Source organism: Hoplias malabaricus, chromosome 10 (genome assembly GCF_029633855.1).
Source record: "Hoplias malabaricus isolate fHopMal1 chromosome 10, fHopMal1.hap1, whole genome shotgun sequence".
NCBI classification, from domain to species: domain Eukaryota; kingdom Metazoa; phylum Chordata; class Actinopteri; order Characiformes; family Erythrinidae; genus Hoplias; species Hoplias malabaricus.
Genome location: NC_089809.1, coordinates 39,728,115 through 39,754,717, shown reverse-complemented (window position 1 = coordinate 39,754,717; position 26,603 = coordinate 39,728,115). Strand labels below are relative to the sequence as shown.

At 45.3% G+C, this 26,603-nt stretch overlaps 1 protein-coding gene across 4 annotated transcripts in view; it reads right to left on the bottom strand.

Annotated features, from left to right (window-relative positions):
• Positions 1 to 304: 304 nt before the first annotated feature.
• rab11fip3 (RAB11 family interacting protein 3 (class II)) overlaps positions 305 to 26,603 on the bottom strand; it is a 70,958-nt gene continuing 44,659 nt past the window's right edge. For 2 of the 4 annotated variants that reach the window (XM_066682332.1, XM_066682333.1), the window contains 11 exons: positions 23,613 to 23,782; positions 18,215 to 18,433; positions 14,797 to 14,931; positions 12,257 to 12,292; positions 11,969 to 12,056; positions 9,588 to 9,832; positions 8,104 to 8,185; positions 7,736 to 7,873; positions 6,641 to 6,796; positions 5,462 to 5,602; positions 305 to 5,324 (listed from right to left, as the gene is read on the bottom strand). In XM_066682332.1, the coding sequence (XP_066538429.1) occupies positions 5,211 to 5,324; positions 5,462 to 5,602; positions 6,641 to 6,796; positions 7,736 to 7,873; positions 8,104 to 8,185; positions 9,588 to 9,832; positions 11,969 to 12,056; positions 12,257 to 12,292; positions 14,797 to 14,931; positions 18,215 to 18,433; positions 23,613 to 23,782 (1,524 nt within the window). In that variant the 3' untranslated portion in view covers positions 305 to 5,210. The remainder of the gene's footprint in view (positions 5,325 to 5,461; positions 5,603 to 6,640; positions 6,797 to 7,735; positions 7,874 to 8,103; positions 8,186 to 9,587; positions 9,833 to 11,968; positions 12,057 to 12,256; positions 12,293 to 14,796; positions 14,932 to 18,214; positions 18,434 to 23,612; positions 23,783 to 26,603) is intronic. The other 2 variants (XM_066682334.1, XM_066682335.1) reach the window with 2 other exon arrangements.

Here is a 26,603-nt window from a genome sequence, read left to right as displayed (position 1 = left end):
CTGGCGCCCCCTCCAGGGTGTATTCCCGCCTTGCGCCCAATGATCTTAGGTAGGCTCTGGACCCACCGCGACCCTGAACTGGATAAGGGTTACAGACAATGAATGAATGAATTTTGAACTTAAAAAAATATGTAAGTAATTTCAAAGTAATTTTCTTCAGTGAGATGAGTGTCACAGCGGGTCCAGAGCCCACTCAGAACCACGCCCCAAACAGAGCGCCGGTCCACACTGCGCTTTTTAATAAGAAATGAAAGGGGCTCAAACACCTTCAGCAATAAGAGGCAGGGCCGTGTGCGTAGGAGATATGTTCATTTTATTGATTCGTGTCTATTTCATCTTACCTTTGTACAATTGAAAATCTATAGGACCCCCGTACAGTAAGAGATACATCTCATGGGGCATCTTCAAAAAGAACCAGAACAGAAGAAGAACAAAAACTTACAGCAGAAGACAATACTGATCTCTTAATTTATACATTTTCCTTCATCATCAGAATAAAGTTCACTTTACAATAAAGTTCAATCTTCATTACAACGAGACTCCTTTAAATGTTTTGTACTCATTTTAAAATTAGTATTCTTCACGTTGTCCTAAGTGACGAGTGGAGCTCCTGCTCAGCAGTGAAATGTTTTCTTTGGACATCTGGAAGTGTGAGCGAGAGTTCTCACACACACACACACACACACACACACACACACACACACACACACACACGCTAAAGAGCTTTATGTCAGCATTTACTGTTAGAAAGGTTAACGATTGCAGTGTGTGATCAGTGTTACTGATGCTTTCAGCAGAGTTAATGACGGAGAGAGAGAGAGAGAGAGAGAGCGAGAGAAAGGACAGAAAGTAAGAGCACTGATTATTAGCACTGTTCTTTAAAGTGGAAAAAAAAAGAAACCCCCTCTAAAAGCTCGGAATGGACTATACCCCTAACCCTGAAGCACTGGACTGAACCATTTCACTCCGTCACGGAGGGGGAGGGGGGGGGGGGGGGGGTTCTGCTGAGTTAAGGAAAGCCGAGCAGGTTTCCAAAGAGGAATGAGAGGAAAGCAAGGGATAAAATCAAGTGTGGTGAGACCCACAGCACCTCGAACATCATCATCATCATCATCATCAGGCTGCTCACATTACCCTAGAGCAGAGGCTCCCAACATCTAGGCAACTGATCATTTAGTGATGTGTTTGTATGTTAATATAGTCATTAATACTGTGAGAATTTGCTTGCATTCAGCCACAAAATCATTACTGAGACCAGGTGCTATTTGTTGTTTGAATTACAATTAAAACTCTTTTTAAAAAGTATCAGATGGAGCTCCATCACTTGAGAGGACAGCTGCAATGCTCCATTCCTCCACAGCGCAGTCCTGGGGGACCTGACTCAACCTTGGCATTGAGCATCGAGCTTTAAGTGTGGAGTGTCCCGTTGTATTGACAGTGCTTTCTTGAAGCTGTCGGCAGGGGCACCTTAAAAGAGCTGAATTCACTGATTATAAAAGATACAGGGCACAGGGACCTGGGGATGGTCAATAATAAAAAAGAGTAATGAGTAGGTAATTATTGGAAGTTTGAATGGAAGGATGAGGAGCTTCAGAGGGGTGGTGGGAGGGACGCGTTCCTCCTGTTCTTGAGAAAAACATCCTGGGCGTTGCCCCCCACCCCCAATAATCAGTGTAAACATAACTATCTTTTAAATAATAAACAGTAACACACCATGAAAACCTTGTTTGTTTCTAGGTTTTGAAAGATCGCACCACCCCCCTCCTAATCAGACTCACAATGGTTTGCTCCACTGCCTCCACTGCCATCGTGAGGGTTGCCAGCTCTACGTATTTTACGTAATATTGGGCTTTTCTTCGGTAAAGTTGCTCACGAACATTGGTATCGTGGTAGGCTGTGTTTATTTTGGTCTTGTTCACTGATCCCGTCCCTCTCCGATAAACCTGTTTAATAAACAGAAACCGACCGTATGTTAGGTGAGATCACGCTACTATGCCCATGTATAGTGCGCTGAACATACTACACGTAGCCTTAAAACAACAGCACTTTATCGCCCCCCTCAGGAATTACTCGTGAGAAATAAAATAACATTTTTTAAATAAAATCTCTCTATGAAGGATGGTTGTTTTCTGTCGGTTCATGGCTAGCTATCGTAAAGTGCAGAATTAAGCATTCAGTTTTGACACCGGACCCCAATGATGCTACACTTGGGTCCGTTTATTTTGTTTGTGGCTGTGTTCTGAGAGTTTGAAAAGACACTTAAAAGCAAAATAAAAGCTAATACAGCACTTACAAGGTCAGTGCAAATCACTGCAACCAGCAAATCAGTCTACGGGTTGGGAACCACTGACCTAGGATCAGCTTGGCCTGTTCTACTAATTACATTCACTCTGATACAAAGGGAACCTGATCCTGATCCGATCCTAGATCAGCCCTCTCAGCCGCTTCATCCGCTCAAGCCCGAATCCCCACGGCTGCTCCAGCTCTGCTAGAGATGTACACATATTTACACATGCACGTGATGCGGCGGAGAGGAACACGTGAGAGGGTGGAAGACGGAATCAAACTAGATCTTTTTTTTCCCTGCATTTATAAAAATATCTACTGAGAAATAGTGTGAGCGACAGAAGGGAAAAGTGGTTTACAGATCATTATTTACATTCAGAGAGTGTGAGAGTCAGTATATGTGCAAGAGTGTGTGTGTGTGTGTGATTGTGTGTGCTCTTAGTAGTCAGCTGAGTCCATTTTCCAAGAGAGGGAGAGTCTCTCTCCAACCGCTCAGGACCTTCAAAATAAAGTCTCTGCGCATCTCCTCATCTATTAATAATTAAAGACAGCTAATGGCTCTTCTCCTTTCAGCAGAGTTTCAGCACAAACGGCCATTTTTCATAAGGAGTCCGAGCACGCGAGAGTTCCTTCAAAAACTGCAGTTCTTTTCTTCCATCTCCAGATCTGCAGCCTGTTTTCCATGATTTTTCACTCCAACTAAACGAATGAGATTTCTTTCTGTACAGAAAATGTCAGGAGGCAGTCGGGTCACGTCCTGCAGAAAAATAAAATGGACACAGAACTACACGTCCCATGATGCATCACCACCTCCCAAATCAGCGCACAACCAGCGGCTCAAATCCAGGCTGCGGAGGGCAGTCCGGTCGCATCCAGCTTCTCTAACTCAGCAGAAAGGTACGCGTGGACACAGAACTACACTTCCCACAATGCATCACCGCCTCCCGTATTAGCACACAGCCAGCGGCTCTCCTGTTGTGTACAGGGGCAGCTGTTTTCAGGAGGATGTAGAGTGGGTGATCCATGGGAGGTCATCTGTTGAAGGCCACGCTTCTGCTTCATCGTAATAAATAAACAAGACAAAATAAAACAGAAATGTACAACTAAAACCTGAATTTTAAAGTCAGACAACAACAACAGTGCTCTAGTTGTAATGACTACACACACACACACACACACACACACACACACACACACACACACACACACACACACACACACACACACACTCACTCACTCACTCACTCACTCACTCACTCACTCACTCACCCTCAGGTCACACAGTGTCCCTCACACGGGTGTAACTCATGGAGCTATATTAGGATTCAACTCAGAGCCAAAACCTGACACTGCAAAACAACAGCTATATATGTACGTGCTTGTGTGTGTGTGTGTGTGTGTGTGTGAGAAAGTATGATATTACAGTAATACTTTACAGTATAGTAGGGTCATAAGGCTTTATAGCATCTGCATAAACATGTCCTGTCAGTTTGACATAAATAAAGCAGTTGTGGGTTCGGCGCCTTGCTCAAAGCTCCTTCAGCTGTGGTTCTGTCGTGGTGAAGGGGAAACATTATGCAAAATTCTCATTCGGGATATTCATTCATTCACTGTCTGTAACCCTTATCCGGTTCAGGGTCGCGGTGGGTCCAGAGACTACCCGGAATCACTGGGCGCAAGGCGGGAATACACCCTGGAGGGGGAGCCAGTCCTTCACAGGGCGACACATTCACTCACACCTACGGACACTTTTGAGTCGCCAATCCACCTACCAACGTGTGTTTTTGGACCGTAGGAGGAAACCGGAGCACCCGGAGGAAACCCACGCAGACACAGGGAGAACACACCACACTCCTCACAGACAGTCACCCGGAGGAAACCCACGCAGACACAGGGAGAACACACCACACTCCTCACAGACTGTCACCCAGAGGAAACCCACACTGACACAGGGAGAACACACCACACTCCTCACAGACAGTCACCCGGAGGAAACCCACGCAGACACAGGGAGAACACACCACACTCCTCACAGACAGTCACCCGGAGGAAACCCACACAGACACAGGGAGAACACACCAAACTCCTCCCTGGAGCTGTGTGACTGAGACACCACCTGCTGCGCCACTGTGCTTCCCCTCATTCAGGACATGTTCACATTAATGTGTGAATCTGGAGTCCATCCTCAACCCCTAGAAACAAACTCAACAAAACAGACACAACGAGGGCAGAGTAATAAGAGCACTGAGTAAAAACTGAGAAAACGAGACCGGAGAACTTCTGCTCCTCACTGCTGTGCGCTCGGGGTCGGGGTGAACAGCGAGCGGCTCGTTATCATTTAAAGGAACAGGTGCTGAAAGCGGGCGTTCTGAACAGGGCTGTTTACACAGGGGGAGAACACTGCTGTGGGGTTTGGACCAAAGCAGGACACAGACGTTTCATTAAGAAGCAGAAGTGTGTTTCTAAATATTTATGTAGTGTTTCTAAAAATTCACCTATGCCAGCTCTCATGGTGAACTTGAGTTATAAAGCCTTATGGACACTACTATGGATTTGTGTGTTTATGTGTGTGTGTGTGTGTGTGTGTGTGTGTGTGAGAACTGAACAAATTATTTAATTAGGACACACTCAAACCCATTCATGAACACAGAGAGGGATTGGGCCTCAGTCCCACAACGTCGGGAATTCACAGGAACCAACAGTCATACAAATGCCATGACTTTCTCTCTCTCTCTCTCATACACACACACACACACACACACAACCCTTCCTCCATAGAACAGTCCTTGATCCCTAGCGCCTCTTCAAAGGTGCAAAAAAAACAGAAGCGATAAATCTGCGTGTGTGTGAGGTCCAGCGTGGTCATCAGACCCAGTCCAGCGCTCTCTCAGCACAGCCAATCACGGGGGCTGTTGTCACGAAGCTTATTTGACCTCCAGGATGGAAGGGTTGGACTCCATGATGGCCACGATGATGCGGTCGATGTAGTCCTGCAGGCGGAAGTTAATTTCCTCCTGTTTCTGGATGGCCTCCATGAGCTACACACCAACACACAGAGGAAAACAGCACAGTCAGTACGACACATTACTGATGTGTGTTCATCCACCTTTATCAGTCATGAATACAATATCTATGTGTGTGTGTGTGTGTGTGTGTGTGAGTATAATGTACACACCTCTGCACGAGAGACGTTGTTGATTTCGGAGGCCAGGGACTCAGACAGAGACTCGGTGAAGAGGCTTTTAGCTCCCTGAATACTAAGATTAATGATCTGCCCATTCAACTCATCGTTCTGCTCCTTCAGACAGCGGTTATCCTGAAAGAGAGAGAGAGAGAGAGAGAGAGAGAGAGAGAGGGAGGGATGATTCTCCAAATTATGTGCCCAGCTTATTTGCTGTAAATTTATGAATTAAATGCTGTTCAGTGTGTAGAAATTATTCACACAGCTTTCTATCTAAGTTGTTGGTTCGAGTCCCGCTCCGGGTGACTGTCTGTGAGGAGTGTGGTGTGTTCTCTCTGTGTCTGTGTGGGTTTCCTCCGGGTGACTGTCTGTGAGGAGTGTGGTGTGTTCTCTCTGTGTCTGTGTGGGTTTCCTCCGGGTGACTGTCTGTGAGGAGTGTGGTGTGTTCTCCCTGTGTCTGCATGGGTTTCCTCCAGGTGACTGTCTGTGAGGAGTGTGGTGTGTTCTCTCTGTGTCTGCGTGGGTTTCCTCCGGGTGTCTGTCTGTGAGGAGTGTGGTGTGTTCTCCCTGTGTCTGCGTGGGTTTCCTCCGGGTGACTGTCTGTGAGGAGTGTGGTGTGTTCGCCCTGTGTCTGCGTGGGTTTCCTCCGGGTGACTGTCTGTGAGGAGTGTGGTGTGTTCGCCCTGTGTCTGCGTGGGTTTCCTCCAGGTGACTGTCTGTGAGGAGTGTGGTGTGTTCGCCCTGTGTCTGCGTGGGTTTCCTCCGGGTGACTGTCTGTGAGGAGTGTGGTGTGTTCTCCCTGTGTCTGCGTGGGTTTCCTCCGGGTGACTGTCTGTGAGGAGTGTGGTGTGTTCTCTCTGTGAGTGTGTGTCGCCCTGTGAAGGAGTGGCGCCCCCTGCAGGGTGTGTTCCCGCCTTGCACCCAGTGATTCCAGGTAGGCTCTGGACCCACCGCAACATTGACTTGGATAAGTGTTTACAGACAATGAATAAATGAATGGATAAAAATCTATGAATCTTGAAACTAAGGGTGTTTTTGTACTTGCCCAAAAACCTAAGCCAATGCCTCTGGCTGTTTCTGGACTGGTTTGGGGCAGAGGATCACAGAAGGACAGGTCCCTTTTCCGTGCACAGCTTCACCTGTTCTTACTTGTAGTGCTTTTGTGTGTGTTACCTGTTTGAGTCTGCGTATCTCCTGCTCCAACTCGTTCTCTCTCATGTGTGTGTTGTACTCCTGCAGCGCTGCACCGGGTAACCGCCCACGACGAGCCTCCGTCTCCAACTTAAAGAGCTGGAGGTGCTCCAACTGCTTCCTTAAATCCTCAATTAGCTACAGAGAGAGAGAGAGAGAGAGAGAGAGCGAAAGAGAGGGGGACAGGGTGAGAGAGAGAAAGAGAGAGAGAGAGCAAAAGAGAGCGAGAGAGAGAGAGCGAAAGAGAGGGGGACAGGGTGAGAGAGAGAGAGAGAGAGAGAGAGAGAGAGAGAGAGTGAAAGAGAGAGAGAGGGGGACAGGGTGAGAGAGAGAGACAGGGTGTGAGAGAGGGAGAGAGAGAGAGACAGGGTGTGAGAGAGAGAGAGAGAGAGAGAGAGGAGAGCGAAAGAGAGGGGGACAGGGTGAGAGAGAGGGAGAGAGAGAGAGAGAGAGAGAGAGAGAGAGAGAGAGAGAGAGCGAGAGAGAGGGGGACAGGGTGAGAGAGAGGGAGAGAGAGAGAGACAGGGTGTGAGAGAGAGAGAGAGAGAGAGAGGGAGAGGGAGAGAGAGAAAGAGGGAGACAGGGTGTGAGAGAGGGAGAGAGAGGGAGGGAGAGGGACAGGGAGAGAGAGAGCAGGTGTGAGCGAGAGAGAGAGAGAGAGAGAGAGAGAGAGAGAGAGAGAGAGAGAGAGAGAGAGAAGGTGTGAGAGAGAGAGAGAGAGAGAGAGAGAGAGAGAGAGGGCATGAGAGAGGGAGAGAGAAAAAGAAAAGGAGTAGAACATTACTGCCTTTGTAAATAAATCTACAGCAGTGATGTATTCGTCTGTGCGTCTGCTGAAGGCAGCTCTGGGACACATCGTGTACACTGGAGTTAACCAGAGCGTGGTGGAGGTGGTCTGGTCTAATTCCAGGTGTAACACTGATCAAATGAACTGTAGCTTTGCCGTGCTTCATCGTAGAGTGTTGTTGTACAGTGTTCGGTGGATTTAGACCTCATTCAGGATTTTTATAATAATCCTCCAGCTCAAGGCTGAAAATAACAGAGATGTTCAGTGTGAGCCCTGACTCTGACTCTTACCTCCTGCGTGTTTTCTTTCTCCTTGTTGCTGCTGTGTCGCTCGTGACTGAGTTTATCAGACATTTTCCTACGAGACTCCATTTCTTCATTCAGTCGGTCACTCACATCCTCCACCTCGTCCTGCAGCTTCCTCTTCTCCTACAGAGAGAGAGAGAGAGATAAAGAGAATACAAGAGAAGACCGAATGAGAAAGAATAAGAGAAGGAGAGAGAGTGACAGAACAAGAGAGAATAAGGAGAGAGAGGAAAAGGAGAATAAGAAAGAGGGAGAGAAGAAAGAGAATAAGAGAGAGATAGAAAGGTGTGTGTTTATTTGTATGAACTGAGGTACTGATGAAGTGTGTGAAGGAGTGTGTTTGTGTTCTTTACCTCTTCCAGTCTTTCGATGTTGGCTCTGAGGCAGGGAACACATGACCTCAGTTCACTGTTCTCTTCATCTAACTGATGCAGCCTAAACACACACACACACACAATATTTAGACTTTTTATAGAGGGCAGATATTCATGAGCATCACACACACACCCAGTCACTCTCACACTCACCTAATCACACACTCACTCGCCCCGTCACTCACTCACTCGCCCCGTCACCATCACCCAGTCACTCACTCACTCACCCAGTCACTCACTCATTCACCCAGTCACTCACTCATTCACCCAGTCACTCACTCACTCGCCCAGTCACCCTCACCCAGTCACTCACTCACCCAGTCACTCACTCATTCACCCAGTCACTCACCCACACACTCGCCCAGTCACTCACCCACACACTCGCCCAGTCACCCTCACATTCACCCAGTCACCCACACTCACCCAGTCACTCACCCACACACTCGCCCAGTCACCCACACACTCGCCAAGTCACTCACTCACTCACACACTCGCCAAGTCACCCTCACACTCACCCACTCACGGACAGTGACCCGAGGAGCATCCCACCCATGACCCCGAGCCCCTGCAGCTGTGTGGCAGAGACACCACGTGCTGTTTTCATTTCATTTGGCTGTTGGTTCAGTGCTGAAACTCTGAGCCAGTCACAAAAAGTCCCCTTAACGGGTCAGTAATTTAACATCTAAAAAGATCTGTAATTAATTCTTCTTCTTTACTTCTGTTTAATATCCTCACAATGATCTAAACGTCCTGCAGCTGTCTTCGTAAAATCTGTGACAGCTGTAAACACGCGTCAGAATGTAACAGAAGAGTCTTAATGCAGACGTTTAGTCCTGACACCACCTCAGGCGCATTTTAAACGGTTAATATTACATTCCACTCTCGTGCGTTTCGGGAAAAACATCTTGGGAAAAATAAAACGGCAGGAAGTTTTTGTCTCAGGCCCCAAAACTAAACACACGGATTCCTGATCACTGAGGTTCTTCACTGGGGAAAAACAGACGCAGATCATTCCCTGGGACTGTGACTTACTGCTCGCGTGTGTGTGTGGGTGTGAACTTCCAGATAATATTTTTGTTAAATGTTATTATTATTATTAAATCTCACTGGTGCTGCCCTTTAACTCAGATATTTCCCATTCGTCTGAAAGTAAACCCTTGTGTATTTTTATTAGAAAAATGGACTGTTTACTCAATGCAGGGAAGGACTCCGTAGAGAACGCTGTACTCACTCTTCACCACCAGGTGGCAGCAGAACACTGCATTAGTATTAATCACACACCACACTGCTGTTGTAAAAAATGTGCGTGCCTCTGGTTATACATTTACCAAGTGAAAATAAACACAGGTGTTTCAAAGAAGACACGTTTTAATTCACAATTAATGTGTATCTGCTGGATTTAACCTGTCGGGAAACAGATCTCAGGCCCTAAATCCCCATAAACAACACAAACCCGCTCTCACCTGGCCTGCAGGTTCTCGATCTCCAGGTCCCTCTCTCGCTGCAGTTTGCTGAGGGTGTCTCTGTGTCTGCGGGCGAGGGTCTGTAGGTTCTCCTCGCTGTGGAGCTCCTGCTCTTTCAGCTGCTCCTCCAGGGCGTTGGCCCGGTGCACCAGCGTCAGGTTCTCCTGCCGCAGACGAGCGTGCTGCTCCTCGCTCGCCGCAGAGTCCTTCTCCAGCTCACACACCCGCCTCTCCAGCAGCAGCACCTGAAACACACCGGTGTCACACACTGTTTATCCCTCTCAGAGTCCACTTTCTCAGCTGGTGTTTGGTCCGAACGATGGTGTTCTGAGAGCTCTTATAAAGGCCGTCTATGGAGATCCCTCGTTCGGACGTAACTTTAAGGGAGCATCAGAGTTTTAAGTCACATTTTAGGAGAGAAATTTGGAAATTCATTCATTCATTGTCTGTAACTGCTTTCAGGGCAGTGGTGGGTCCGGACCATACCCGGAAACACTGGTGGGAGGAAACCCACGCAGACACTGGGAGAATACGTATCTGTGAATTGCTGAGTCATTTTGTTTAATGCGGAGACCATTAACCATTAGCTTTTCCACAAGTATTACTAGTTTAAAGCAACTCTAGGTCGTATTATTTACCTTAACATCACAGCTTCAGATTATTGTGATGCTCCAGTGAGTTGTAACAAGGCCTCTTTTGTTGCTACTCCAGATTTAACACTGCAGAAACTGCACTATGTAACGATTAGAGTAGCATGGGATATCACCCTCCCTCCCTCTCCATTGATTTCAGCAGTGATTTCACCAGGAGGAGCCCCCAGAGCAAAAATCTTACCTAGTGTTCCTTTAACCCTAACCCTAACTACGTCTTCACATTCAAATTTAATGAACAATGTGATATAATCCTAGCACATACATACACACAGACACACACACATACATACACACACAGACACACACAGACAGACACACACACAGACATACAGACACAGACACACACACATACATACACACAGACACACACACACAGACACACACACAGAGACACAGACACACACACAGACTCACACACAGACACACACACATACATACACACATACATACACACATACATACACACATACATACACACACACACAGACATACAGACACAGACACACACATACATACAGACAGACACAGACAGACAGACAGACAGACACACACACACACAGACACACACACAGACACACACACACACATACATACACACACACAGACACACACACACACATACATACACACACAGACACACACAGACACATACATACACACACAGACACACACAGATACACACAGACACACACAGACACACAAAACCTGTTTGTGTTTTAAATTTACAGCAATTAAGACTTTAAACCCATAAAAGGCTGTAAAGAGGGAAGGTTTATGGCCCTGTTCAGATGGGATTATATTTACATGGAGTTCAGGGGGGGACTTTGTTCTTTTACAGGAGCTCCTCTGCTTTTATATTTGGGTCCAGATCAGCCACGTTTGTGTTGATATCCCTCCCCTTGAAAACGTCACAGACCTGATGACATACTGCTTTTAAAGCAGCGTTCACTGGCACTCGTCAGGACATTTCAGCCCCGGTGGTTAGGTCGGGGGCTGCAGGGGGTTTCGGGAAAAGAAAAGCACTGGGAGGATGCACCTAGTCATTGGGGTTTGTGAAGAATACATTGCATCTACTCAGCTCAGCTCAGTTCTACGGTCCCTGGTTGGTTTTCCACTCCCACAGCTCCCCCCAGAACTGTATCTGGTGTCGTCTCAAACCCTTGTCTCTAATGGGAACAGTGGGCTTTGGAAACCACAACAGCGGCGGTGGTAACGTTAAGCGGTGTTTACTCATGGTGTATCGGCGTGTTGTTGTTGTTTGGGACTGAACACAGCTCCGTCATCAGTTCAGACAGATCAGTAGAGTTTGTTCCTTCCTTGTTGCAGCGTCCAGCTCTCGCTGGATTCTTTCGTCGGCCACCGATCCAAGGAGCGTTTGAACCTCTTCAAAAGACCACGGCGTAATTTTACGAGCTGCCGTCGTGAGTCGGATAAAAACAAACGTGATCTCTGCTGCAGCTGGAGATTTTACAGATGGAGAGTTGGTGCTGGTCGTCTGCGTTGCGTGGCGTAGAGTGACGACTCTCTCTGGACGATCAGCGCTCTGCAAGGTTTACACGCCACGGTTTAGTCCCTACTCGACTCGCTCTGAACCACGAGAGAACAGCCACTAAACAAGAACCCGCTTCCAGAACCAGGTCGTCATCGACCTCCCATCTCCCCATCATCGCCTTCCACACCAGGGCTACAGAAATCCACCACAGACCTGGCCTTGCGGGACGTTCTTACCTTGTCTGTGATGTCACTGTCGGCGAGGTCCAGGATGTCGCGGCTCAAGTCACTCATGCCATCCAGACCGCCAGACTGCAGTAAATGCCTGGAAGAGACACACACACACAATCTCACAACCATTTACACACACTTAAACACACTGGTATCTATCTACCTGCTGCCGACACTGACACGTCCATGTTTTATAACCCACACACTCAAACAGGACGTACAGCAGACACACCATCAGCAAACACACACACACCCACACAATTATATAGAAAACAGAGGAGGGGAGAAGCTCACATTGCAGCCTTCTTACTGGACAACCTCTTGCTGGAGCTGAGAGAGAGAGAGAGAGAGAGAGAAGGGAACAACAGGAAAAAGACGTCAGGAAGAGAAACTGATGAAGGAAAGGGAAAGGGGTCGTCCCCCCATCCCTAACCTGTGAACTAGGGAAGGAAGAAGATGGAGGGAAAGGGCAGTTTTGATTGGTCAGCTCTTTAGCAAAGCACTCAGGGCCAAATGGACTTCTGTTGAATGCTGATTACAGGAATACAGTCGGAGTAAACAAGAGATACCAGAAGTGTGGTTATAAAAAGAAAAAGCACTTCCTTTTGAACCTGGGACACTTTTCCAGAGAGAAGCTCTGATCCAGAGCGACGTACGGGGTTAATAATATGAATATTAATGTTAGGGGTCTTTCCCAAGGACTCTTATTGTGTGTCTCTTATATGTTGTGTGTGTGTGTGTGTTCACTGCTCTGGAGGGGTTTAAATGCAGAAACCAAATACGTACACGGGTGTCGTAACTTATGTATGAAGTACTTCTCTAACCCCCCTTTTTCTTTTATTGTTCTTCCTTGTTCTTTCTTTTAACGTTCCCTTGGAGACCATTAAACTGTCTTTGATCCTATCCTTTATATTATTTATATTTAGTTTTGAGTTCTAATTTATTATTAGTGACTTACATATCTCCAACTTTTCAGGAGGAGGGAAAAAAATACATAGCTTTCAATGGAAGTCAATGTAAATGATTTAATTCAGAGTGATTTTGGAACGTTTCTATTGGTCATTGGTCATGAAATTTACATACGGTGTGAAGGACAGCGGCTGTGTTCATCCACAAACACAGAGAAACACCTTTCTTTGGATATTGATGGAGTCTAAAGGCATCTTAACTCTATATATACGTCTAATAATAGATAATAGATTCAGATCAATGTTGTTTGATTCACCAACCAATCAAAACCCCTCATCAGTGACTTTTCCTCACAGTGGTAGGACGGTTGTAAACAGCTCAGAAACTAAAGAAATACAAGCTCAATATAAAAAGGAAAACAGCTGTTTAACAAACCGTTATCAAACCTACTGTTCTTCAAATAAACATGCAATACATTGTACTTATGTAAAATAATACACACCCACACACACTCCACAATGAGTCACACACACACACACAGCTGAGAGGGAGAACTTACAATACTCACCTATACACACACATCTACCCCAGGATTTAAAGGGTTTCTCCAACATTTTGGTCTTTGTTTATTGTTGAAATCTGTGCTTCTACAGTAAGATACGACAATTTACAGTTTCACACGTTCACCCAGTCATTCACTGTTTCACACATTCCCCCAGTCACTGTTTCACACATTCACCCAGTCACTCACAGTTTCACACATTCACCCAGTCACTCACTGTTTCACACATTCCCCCAGTCACTCACAGTTTCACACATTCCCCCAGTCACTCACAGTTTCACACATTCCCCCAGTCACTCACAGTTTCACACATTCCCCCAGTCACTCACAGTTTCACACATTCACCCAGTCACTGTTTCACACATTCACCCAGTCACTCACAGTTTCACACATTCACCCAGTCACTGTTTCACACATTCACCCAGTCACTCACAGTTTCACACATTCACCCAGTCACTGTTTCACACATTCCCCCAGTCACTGTTTCACACATTCACCCAGTCACTCACAGTTTCACACATTCCCCCAGTCACTGTTTCACACATTCACCCAGTCACTCACAGTTTCACACATTCACCCAGTCACTCACAGTTTCACTCACAGTTTCACACATTCCCCCAGTCACAGTTTCACACATTCACCCAGTCACTGTTTCACACATTCCCCCAGTCACTGTTTCACACATTCACCCAGTCACTCACTGTTTCACACATTCACCCAGTCACTGTTTCACACATTCACCCAGTCACACACAGTTTCACACATTCACCCAGTCACTCTGTTTCACACATTCACCCAGTCACTCTGTTTCACACATTCACCCAGTCACTCTGTTTCACACATTCACCCAGTCACTCACAGTTTCACACATTCACCCAGTCACTCACAGTTTCACACATTCACCCAGTCACTCACCATGTCACACATTCACACAGTCACTCACCATGTCACACATTCACCCAGTCACTCACCATGTCACACATTCACCCAGTCACTCACAGTTTCACCAGTTTCAGAGGGTGAAAATTCTCACATAAAGAAAATATAAAGCTAGGTTTAGGGTTATTTTGACATCTGTATGTCCTCTGCCTCTCTAAAGCCTGTGTAACATCTTACTTTAGAAGCACTTCCCTTTGAAAAACCAAAAAAACTTTGTAAACTGGATTTACTTTAAAGTAAAATCATTGGAGAATTCCTTTAATTCAGACTTCGATCAAAACAAAAACACCATCACAGCAACAACATAAACCCACAACAGCACACACACACACGCACACACAGAGAGGGCAGGATCATCTGACACACACACACACACACATAGACACACACAGAGGTGACACATCCATCTGGGAGAACGTGTTACCTATTCATTTCTAGCAAGTGCAGACGAGTGGACAGATCCTCAAGACGGCTGATCTGTTTGTGACAGTGAGTGCAGAAGAACTCCAGAGATTCAGACTGCAGAAAACTCTGGAAACTAGTGGAGAAAGGGTCAGAGCTGAAGAGGAGAGGAGAGAGGAGAGGAGGAGAGATGAGTAGAGAAGAGTAGAGAAGAGAAGAGAAGAGAAGAGAGGAGAGAGGAGAAGAGAAGAGAAGAGAACAAATACGTGAGGTGAAGAGAGTGAGCAGTTTGAAAAGAATAAAATGAAAAGAACAATTGAAAAGAGAAGGAAAGAAAAAAGAATGTGTAAAAGAACAAGTGAAATTTGAGAAGAATACAATAAGAACAAAAGATGGGGGACGCAGTAATTAAAGAAACAAAAGAGGATTAGATAAAAAGAGGTGAAGACAAAGAGAAGAACAGCAGAAAAAGAAAAAAGAAGAAGAAAAGAATATATAATACATTGAGAAAAGAAAAAGGAGAAAGCAACAGAGCAGAAGAAGTAGGACAGGAGTTGGAAAAGAAGTTGGAGAGAAAGAGCAGGAAAGGACAAAGTGAGGGAAACACATTCAGGTGAGTCAGTGAGTGAGTCAGTGAGTGAGTGAGTCAGTCAGTCAGTGAGTGAGTGAGTCAGTGAGTGAGTGAGTGAGTGAGTCAGTGAGTGAGTGAGTGAGCAAGTCAGTGAGTGAGTGAGTCAGTGAGTGAGTGAGTGAGCAAGTCAGTGAGTGAGTGAGTGAGTGAGTCAGTGAGTCAGTCAGTCAGTGAGTGAGTGAGTCAGTGAGTGAGTCAGTGAGTGAGCCAGTGAGTGAGCGAGTGAGTGAGCGAGTCAGTGAGTGAGTGAGCGAGAGTGAGTGAGTGAGTGAGCGAGTGAGTCAGTGAGTGAGTCAGTCAGTGAGTGAGTGAGAGTGAGTGAGTGAGTCAGTGAGTCAGTGAGTGAGTGAGTCAGTGAGTGAGTGAGTCAGTGAGTGAGTCAGTGAGTGAGTGAGTGAGTGAGTGAGTCAGTGAGTGAGTGAGTCAGTGAGTGAGTGAGTCAGTGAGTGAGTGAGTGAGTCAGTGAGTGAGTGAGTGAGTCAGTGAGTGAGTGAGTCAGTGAGTGAGTGAGTGAGTCAGTGAGTGAGTGAGTCAGTGAGTCAGTGAGTGAGTGAAGGAAAACAAACACAAAGTGCAGATAATTTGACATCAGGGTCATCAGAGGATAATCATTCATCTACAGCAGTGCAGCAGTAACACACTCACTGCAGTGGATACACACACACACACACACACCTCCTGAGTTCACCTCTATCACCTTGTTCTATATTCAATTTCTGAAGAATTAAGTCAGCACTTTACACATTACATAATTCAGCCTGTGTGTGTGTGTGTGTGTGTGTGTGTGTGTGTGTGTATCTGGATACCACCAACCCATGCACTGTTAAACAAGACCCAGTCAGTTTTCTGTGTGCTGCCAAAGTCAGAAAACACGGGATAAAGCGAGCCGTTCTGATTCTGCTCCACTTCTGACGTCAAGTGCAGAGACATTAGAGTAGCCCCGCCCCCTTGTCTGAATCTGTCCAATCACAGCGCTGGACCCGCGTTTATGTGAGAGCGCAAAGACGAGGTTAAACTCAGCAAAACAGACACAACGAGCGCAGAGAAATAAGAGCACTGAGTAAAAACGGCTAAAAACCAGAGCTTCTGCTCCTCGCTCCTCACTGCTGTGCGCTCGGGGGCGGGGTGAACAGCGAGCGGCTCATTATCATTTAAAGGAACAGGCGCTGAAAGCGGGCGTTCTGAACAGGGCAGAAGTTTTGTCAATCATAATGTTATTGAAAAAATATTCTAAAAATATCATGATATTACATTACCCCTAGGGCCACTATATCATCACTGTATGAAGAAAAACTAAATAATAACGTTACAAGAGAAGGGAGAAACCTTCTTAAATTTCAGTGGAAGTCGATGTACACAGATTTTATTCGGAGTAAATTTGGAGAGTTAATTTTTAAATGCACCTGCATGAGTACGTTATGTAACTTTACACTGTTACTCATTGACTTAAGTGCATACACATTAAAAGGACACGAGTATCCAATAAAAAACTCCTTATCAGGACATACACAAGGAACAGAGATCCCCACTGTGTCCTCCAGGGCTGCTCTAAACCTGAATCATGGCCGTAAATATACACTCAGTGCTCTACATCTGAACAGACTGAGAAACAGCGGCACAACAGAGCTGACGTAATCAGAGCTATTTCAGGTCCTGTGTTTATACTAGTACAGGACAGACGTACAGAGGGATGTTTAGATGTTAGACTCAGGTTGAATATGAGGTGCACACACACAGTACTGCGACAAAAATATGTAAAAAATTCTAAATATTTAAACCCTGCTGTTCATTTTATCAGGAAAAACAGTAAGGAACCAGTGTATAAAGAGTGAGTAAACCCTAAGTTATAATATTTGAGTTATAAACGTATTCACACTCGTGATGAAATTTTGTAAAAATGGGTAAAAATGGGTAATTTTTCAACAAAAATTGAATTGTGAAAATGTGAAATTTTATGACGTTTTGAGGGTAAAACAATCTTAATCACTATTTTTTTCTGAAAATGCACATTTATTTTTGTCACAAACCCAATACAGGGGGTCCTCGATTTACGACGTTGATCCGTTCCTACGTCGCGTCGTAAACCGATTTTTGGTACATAGTCGGAACATACGTACACACTGTACGTAAATAACATACTGTAAGCACTGATCCTATCCTCACACCTATCCTCCTCGGTCCCGAGCCCCGTAACCGTGTATTCTTCCGTCGCGCCGCGCACACCACACACGAAGTTCACGTTACGACGTTTACGACGCAAAACCACTTAGAAACAAGGCTTTATACAGTAAATGGGAGATGTGTCGTAACCACGAAACATCGTAACTCGGGACTGACGTAACCCGAGGACCTCCTGTACTCTCCTAAAAATGATGGTTCTACAAGGGTTCTTTATTTCAGAAAATGGTTCCATAAAGAACCCTGAACACTTAAGTAAAGGGTTCTCTGCATCATGAAGGGGTTCTTTAAGAACCCTTTGCATCAAGAAATGTTCAAGTGTTCAGGGTTCTATATAGAACCATTTTCTTTACTAGAACACTTGTAGAACCATCATTTTTAGGTTAACCGATGCCATGACATTATAACACACTGTTGCCTTTTAAAAACGCCCCCAAGGGGCTCCAAATATATAATAAGGAGGTCCTGGACCCCCTGGGGCCCCCTGTATTCCGCCCCTTAGCCACCAGTTTACTAGGACTCCTAGTGAGTGTTGTTCATGGCTGAAACTCCCATTCTTACATTTTCATTTGAACATTCAATGTGTCTTATTTGTGTTTGTGTGTGTGTGTGTGTGTGTGTGTGCATGTACCTGGGTGACAGCAGCATTGGTGGACGACGCATTGGGCTTCCCGGGTGTGGGTGTGGCTCTGGGTCTCCCTCCCCCTCAGGAGCCGCCCTCCCCTCCTCCTGATTGGCTAGCAGCAGGTCGGAGGCAGAGTTACTCTCCCCAAAGTCTTCAAACTGCTCCTCCTCTCCACCAATCACAGCCACCAGGGCATGGCCGTGCAAATCAGAGCCGAGGGAGAACCTGCCACAAACGTATACCGACCAAGAATCAAAAATAATCAAGCATTTCCTTCTACGTTATAACGGAGGGTCTGTGGGAAAGGCGAATGTCTCGCTCAGTGCAGGGTATAGCAGGATAAAGTGAAGGTAATACAGGTGAACACGGATGCTGTTTTAAAGGCAGGGAAGACCAGGGTTGGGGGGTATTTGAAATTGATGATGGTACGGGAAAAGCACACGTTTTTGTCCTCATTGTTTGGTGATTGTTTGCAATTTATAGCTATGCAAGTTTTCCCAGCACATTTCACACGAATAAACAGTGGCCACTCCTCAAGCTGCTGCTGGGCCATTAATCCTCTGTGTACTTGCTCCATGGACTAATGCGTGGCAATTAAACACAGCTAATAATTTAACTGTATCATATTCGACTGTAATGCTGGGAAATGTTGTGATGACATGATAAAATGTGATTAGATTAGATGTCTTTATGGTCATTGTTGAGGGAGGAGACAGTGCTGTTGAGGGAGGAGACAGTGCTGTTGAGGGGCAGGCGTGGCCTTAACATTAGGGATGCAAGCTTGAGGTCAGTGGTTCAGTGCCCAGAACTGGCAGGAAAAAATATTCAGAGAAAGTAAGAAAATGAGTGAGTGAGAAAGAGAGAGATATTGAAATAAAGTGAGAGAGAGAGAGAGAGAGAATTGTACCATATGTATTTTGGGTGATAATCTGCTAATTCACTTTAATCACTTGGCAACAATATGTCAGCAGTTGTCCAGCCAATAACACACACACACACACACACACACTCTGTTATCCTATATCTCTCTGTCACTGACACGTGCACACGTTCCCCATAACGCTACAAACCTAAGCCGTGACCCAGAACACTGGTGAACACAGATCTGCGGTGGGAGAAGTGGGCCGTCTGAGCTCTGAGAGGGTCCCCACGGTAATTTCCCTCAAAATAGGACACAGCCATGTTCACATGCAGCTCAGTGAGACACTGAATGTAAAGACGGTCACACTAAATAAACCACAACTTTAAAAACACTATACAGAACACTACAGTAATGAAAGATACAAATCAGTTTGTTTACACATGTGTTTACACAACATCACCATCTTCTGGGTTTCCCTCCTCACTGGGCTCAGGTCATTGTGTGTCTCACCAAAGGTAAACGTTTCGAGTTCAACACTACACTGTGCACCGTTCTCTTTGTTTACTATTTCTTCTCTTCATCTACACACACTGTTTTCTGATCTCCAATATTCTAATCTATTGTGTGGAACAAAATATAAACAAACAAATAAATAAACAGGTGCACTATGTGATTTTATGTAAATTTTCTAGTTAAAACTAGTAACTAGTGTTAATTAACTGTACAATGTGTGTCAGACCGATAAAGCCGTCCCTCAATGCACAATGCAAGACCCTCCACTGGACTGAAAAGAAGTGGAAAATGATGTTAAAACTGATGCCTTATAGGAGTAAGTTATAAGAATTTGGCAAAATGCAGCTTAATGGGACTGAATTAGTTGAATCTAACTCTTATTCAATTAAATTCATTCATTCATTATCTGTAACCCTTATCCAGTTCAGGGTCGCGGTGGGTCCAGAGCCTACCTGGAATCATTGGGCGCAAGGCGGGAACACAACCTGGAGGGGGCGCCAGTCCTACACAGGGAGAACACACCACACTCCTCACAGACAGTCACCCGGAGGAAACCCACGCAGACACGGGGAGAACACACCACACTCCTCACAGACCACGGCGTCATTTTACGAGCTGCCGTCGTGAGTCGGATAAAAACAAACGTGATCTCTGCTGCAGCTGGAGATTTTACAGATGGAGAGTTGGTGCTGGTCGTCTGCGTTGCGTGGCGTAGAGTGACGACTCTCTCTGGACAATCAGCGCTCTGCAAGGTTTACACTCCACGGTTTAGTCCCTACTCGACTCGCTCTGAACCACGAGAGAACAGCCACTAAATAAGAACCCGCTTCCAGAACCAGGACCTGATTCACCTGGTGAAGTAGAGGTGAGTAGGGGCCATGCAGTGGAAAAGCACCAATAGACAAACTCTAATAAAAGAGTTTCTGCCAAATTTATTTCTCACCAGCCATCGGAACTACGTGGATACTGAAGCAGACGTTACAGTTCTACAATCATGTCTCTCTTTAAATCCCATTCTCTTTACTGGTGTACTATGGTAGTGATGTGACTACAATCTCTCACTTACCCCTTACTCACTCCAACGCTGTGACTGGACACACACAGTGCAGGGGAAGACAGGGAGCGCATCTTTAAACGCCGCTGTCTCCTGATCCTGGAGACGCTTAATAATCGGGAACACAGGGTTTCAGCACTTGCTCAACGTTCAGCCAAAACAAAATAAACGTCCAAAAACATCAGGATCGCAGAGTCCTCCTCTGAGCACGACTTTACCGTTAAGTCATACCATGGCGTGCTGCTTCATCCCTACTGCTTTCATGCATCTCTCTTCCACTGTGATCACCACGGCATGGAAGTTAACAAGCCATTCTCAGTCAAACGTGAGTGTGTAGTCCAAGACCTGACTCGCAGTTGCCGAAAAAGTGGCACGTTACAGTTCTAACAGAAAGAAACACTCCAGACAGATGGCCTCTTTATAGCGGCTAACCCTAAAGGCTCTGTGTGTGTGTGTGTGTGTGCTGGCCATTGCGAGGCTGTGAGTTAATCAGATTTAAAGCTCAAAGGGGGTGACCGGGTGTGCATATGGCTGCATGAGGGCCAGTGGGCAGTGTAGGAAGGTAAATCCTTTTAGATTTTAATCCCCAGCAACAGTGTGAGGGAGAGACGCTGTATGAGGTCATATGCAAAACTAAGTTAAACACATTTGGTCAAATCCACTCATTTTGTTACATCTTAAGGGAAAATAACTGATCCCCTACAAGGCACTGGAAGGTGATTCAATGTAAACTGAGACTGCCACAAGATTAATCCCATCAATAAACAGAAATGTGCCTTAAATGTGAGCTGATTTTCGCGAAATAAATTAGTAAACATCGTGGGGAACTGTGTCTCAGTAATTTGACTCAATGCACTAACTGGGTTTAGTTCATTCTTCATTTAACAGACGTCTTAGATGATTTCTACAGTGCCCCCTAGAGGAGTATAGACTTCCGGCATTCTACCTCACTGAGAGAGAGAGAGAGAGAGAGAGAGAGAGAGCATGAGAGACAGAGAGAGAGAAACACAGAGAGAGAGAGAGAGAGACAGAGAGAGAAAGTCAGAGAGAGAGAGAGAGACAGAGGGAGAGAGAGAGAGACAGAGAGCGAGAGACAGAGGGAGCGAGAGCGAGAGACAGAGGGAGAGAGAGAGAGAGCACGAGAGACAGAGAGAGAGAGAGAGAGAGAGAGAGAGATAGAAAGAGCACGAGAGACAGAGAGAGAGAGAGAGAGCGAGAGACAGAGAGAGCGAGAGACAGAGAGACAGAGAGAGCGAGAGACAGAGAGCGAGAGAGAGAGAGCGCGAGAGACAGAGGGAGAGATGTATAGATGGATAGGCTCTAGGGAGGTGGATGGAGTAAAGAGCAGACTCCACATTTCCTGCTATTGAGAAGCAGGAAAAATAAAGACACAGTGCTGTCAGCGACACACACACACACAGACAGAGAGGAAACACAAACACCTCAGTCAGCTTCAAATTATCAGCAGAGCCAAGACAGAATTCTGACTCAGCAGACACACACACACACACACACACAAAATACCAAGCACAATATTCTACACAACCAAATACCAAAGTAAAATAATACATTTCCACAGAAATGGAGGTGAATTAAATAAAGACTCAGTCGTATGGCGTCAAAATTCAGAAATTTAGAACCTATTTTGACGCCCTACAGTCGTATTTAATCTGAGTCGCTGCATTCACAGACAAAATGTGTTTAATGTTCTGGAGATTCAAGGTCCTAACAGGTGGCCTGCTCTAATCTATAGCCTAAACACACCACTGACAGATATACACAAACATGGCGGCGCACCCCCCCCCCCACACACACACACAAACATATTCTCACCATTACGGCTTGAATCTCAGAGTAAAAAGAGGAAAGAAAATAAAGCCAGTTCAGAGTTACTGCATCCAAAGAGCCCTCAGCTACTGAAGAGTCAGAGACGTGGCGAAACAGTACGTAGTGTTCACCATCAAGTTCAAGGTTCTGGATAGTAACACTGTATCTCTGTGTGTGTGTGTGTGTGTATGCATACGGTCATGCTTTGAGACGGAGGATATACCATGAAATCCGCAGAGGTGGGTAGTAACAAGTGGTGGAACTGGCCAGGATTTACTGGTGAACCCTCTCCTCCTTTCTTAGGGAACCAAATGATGCCTCGTTTTGGCTTATTACTTAAGGTGGAACTGACTCTAAATTCGGGAGAGCGCTAACTGCATGAAAGTAGACACAGAGCAAAAGTGCTACAAAACATAACAACTCAAGTTACAGATGAGTTACCCCCGGTTATTAATCCCATCTGAATTGACACGTGAGGGAATATTCCGTAACATCCCAGGGTGAGAGGAGTTTGGGGGAGGAGTGATATAAATGTATGGCAGTAATCAGACGAGTTGTTTAGATACATAGAGAAACCACACTCAAATCCACAAGATGAAATGTTATGAACGTGTATCTGAGTCATTAACTACCAACTAACTACCAATAAATGGTTTATAATAGTAGTTTAAGAATGTGTGAAGGATTATGACTGAGTGGAGTTCATTGCCGTCATCTGACACTATTTTAAAGTCTATTTTAAAGGACTACGGTATAAATCTGTTGAGGGATGGATATTTTTGGTGGGAGGTGCTGTGTCCTCTGTGTCACGTCAATGAGTGTATTGAGTAGCTGCTTCCATCTCTGTGTTCACGGAGATTTCGGATCCCATGCAAACATTACTGACGTCCTGTGGTATAATGATATAACCCCATCTGCCCACAGAAGTCCGAATGGGGCTTAAGAAAGTCAGCTTCCGGACAGCAGTGTGTTTACTGAGCGCTGTAAATGAAGGTGATCAGCTTCAAAGTTCATCACAGGCCTTTTCCTCATATACACTCTAATAAAACAACAACCACGTGTGAGTCTGTGCTGTTCCTTGTTCACTTCTTCACACACCATGAGTAGCTGACCCAATGTGTGTGTGTGTGTGTGTGTGTGTGTGTTACCTGTTACGGTCCTCACTCTCTGTGAGTGTGTTTTCGATGCCGCTGTCCGTCTCCACGTCCTCATGAAGTTCAGGATGAACCAAAGCTCCAGTGTCTTCGTCTGTAAATGTCTCACACTCGCTGTATGCACTTTCTGAACCCAGATATGCACTGTCCGACACCTCCGCCTGCTGCACACACACACACACACACACACCACAAACACATAAGCAGTAGCAGTTGTTAAAATTCAGAAAAAAATGGGAAAATAATAATTATATTGAAAAATGTACATCTGTTGGTCATTTAGTTTTTTTTATATAATTAAATCAGTCCGCTGTAAACACAACGACAAAATGTTTTCAATAACACACCAACAGTAACAATGTAGAATAAAGATTTTTCATTAGCCACAACTGAAAATTAAGAATGTTTAAAGGAAAGTTTAAATATATGTTCTACCTGGGCAATAAACAAATGAATTTTTAAAAACATTCAGAGAATCAGGTCTGTGCTTTTTTCCAGAGCTGCTCTTTCACACATGTTCAGCCGGAGATGTTCCGTGTCTGACGTGTTCTCACAACTGGAAATGTTCGTGTGCTTTAGACGTGGGACAGTGAGCGTGCAGCGTGTGCAGGAGATACAGCATGATACTCCGGAACATTCCCGGCTCTGTTCCCACAGTGTGTACTGGGGGTCTGGCAGGATAAAGCCTGTGTAATGTCCAGTACAAATGTTACAGATGTTTGTGTTCACACACACAAAACCCCCTGGTATTGTCCAGTGAAGGTCAGAGTTACTATACATGTGTGAAAGAGGCTTACATTTCTCTGGCTGATGCCCTCTAGGTCTAGAAACAGTGAAAAAGAACAAGGCGACGTCCTTATCAACATCAGCTTTTGTACCAGTCAGCTCACATTAGCTCTCTGAATCATTCTCCCCAAACCAGCTGATTCTATCAACTATTTATGTAATAAAATAACAGCTCTCAAATGTATTCCAGCTAATTCATAAATAGACAGATTACCCATTCATTAATAAGTACCTGAATATCAAAGGTATTCAAAAGCACATCCCTGCTCTCAACTCAAACACAGTTGATTCTTTTTTTACTGATTCATCAACTCTTTCTGAGCAGAATTGACACAAACAGCAACAACACGGTTCAGAAACTGCCTTCAACAAACCTGAGCCGGAAAAGACACACAGTTACTCTACTCAGACCATTCACAGCTTCCAACAAACTCACTTTTCCATTACGAGAAACACAGTCTCTCTCAAACACACACACACACACACACACCACCTTAATCCAGAAGTATTCAGACTCTGGGGAGCAATGGACTGGGGGCGGGGGTCGAGGGTGAGAGGCAATAAATATTTAAACAAGTCTGTTTTGACAAATTTTTATTTCCATACCCTGACTTTTTAAGGGCTGAGGGACCCCCCTGGACGAGGAGAGAAAACCCACCAGAGCAGGAGCGTGTGTTTTGTTCATATGAGCAGGAAAAAGGAGGGGTTGTAGTTAATAACACACAATAAAAGTCCTGGACTAATGGGTTAGTTGTATATTATTAGTTTACATTCACAGGTTTGTATCCAATTAATTCTTTCAAGTTTTAACCAACTTCTTAAAAAAACATTAACAAAATGTTAAAAAGCAACAAACCTTCAACAAAAACATTGTAAGAATATTCAGACATTGGGATTGGAATTTAAAAATGTTTAAATAATCAATGAAACCAGAGAACTGAACAGAGCGAGTGGCTAAAACACTGGAGACGTTTATTCTTCTGTAAACACACAGGATAATGGGATTATTGTGACAGACATAACTACGATATCTCACTGTTTTTGGAAACAGTTGTGCATGTGTTTCCAGGAGGAGCTAGTGTCCACTCTAGGAAACTGCTGCTCCTGTGACTGTGGGTGACAGCCCACTGATCGGTGAACAGGTTAAACTCCACTGAGGCAGAAAAACACACCATCAGCAGATATGATTCCTCTCTCCTCCTTCATTAACCACGACGCCCAACCACAAACACACCAGCAGCTCAGCAGCGTCCACACGTCACCAGCTTTCTACAGCCACAACACACAGGGTTTGGATACACGGGCCGACGAATCGATCCTTGGTTGTTTTACCACTTTATTCACATCGTAATATAAAACTGAAGACTTCAAAACTATGAAATAACACACACGATTATTCAGGGCCAAATAAATGCTGAATACATTGTTGTTATACAGGAGCACACTTTAATATTGACCTTCTTTCCAGGAGGGGTGGGAATCACAAGGCATCTCACGATACGATATAATCATCTACACTGCCCACGATAATAATGATATCGTGATACTGCAGGTCTCTGATACTCAACAGCAGGAGTTATGTATTTATTAGCGTCAGTTTCACTGAATCTAAAAGAAAAAAACAATACAACACAATGTACAAGTGCTTAGCTTAACGCCAGTAAAACACACACACACACAGACTGCAGTGTATCCGTGTCTCAGTGCGTCCAGAGAAAAATAGCAATAAATTGTGAGAAATCAGTTCACTGTGTTGTTTGTGGACTTAATTGTAACGAGACAGTTCTCATTAATCACATGCTTCTTTCATAAATTAACTCCGGAGAATTTTAAGGGAAACGCCGGAGTATTGGGTCCGGAGATTTCCTGAAGCGGTCGTTCACACATGCAGCTCACAGCGGGAGATTTTGTATGTGAGACGCGCTCTCTCAGCGGGAAATGAAACATGTGCGTTTGGCATGGGGGCGGAGCCTGTGCAGTGCGTGCAGGAGAACTCCGGAACATTTCCTGCGCCGTTCTCAGACTTACAGAGTCTTTACCAGGGCACGAGGAGGATAGAGTCTGGGTAATGTCCAGGACGAATATTGCGGGTGGACACACACACAACTCCTTCGGGAAAACTCCGGAACATTTCTGGACTACCGCACGTGTGTGAAAGGGACAACTGTCTTTGACCGTTTCCTTTGTGTCTTCGTCGGT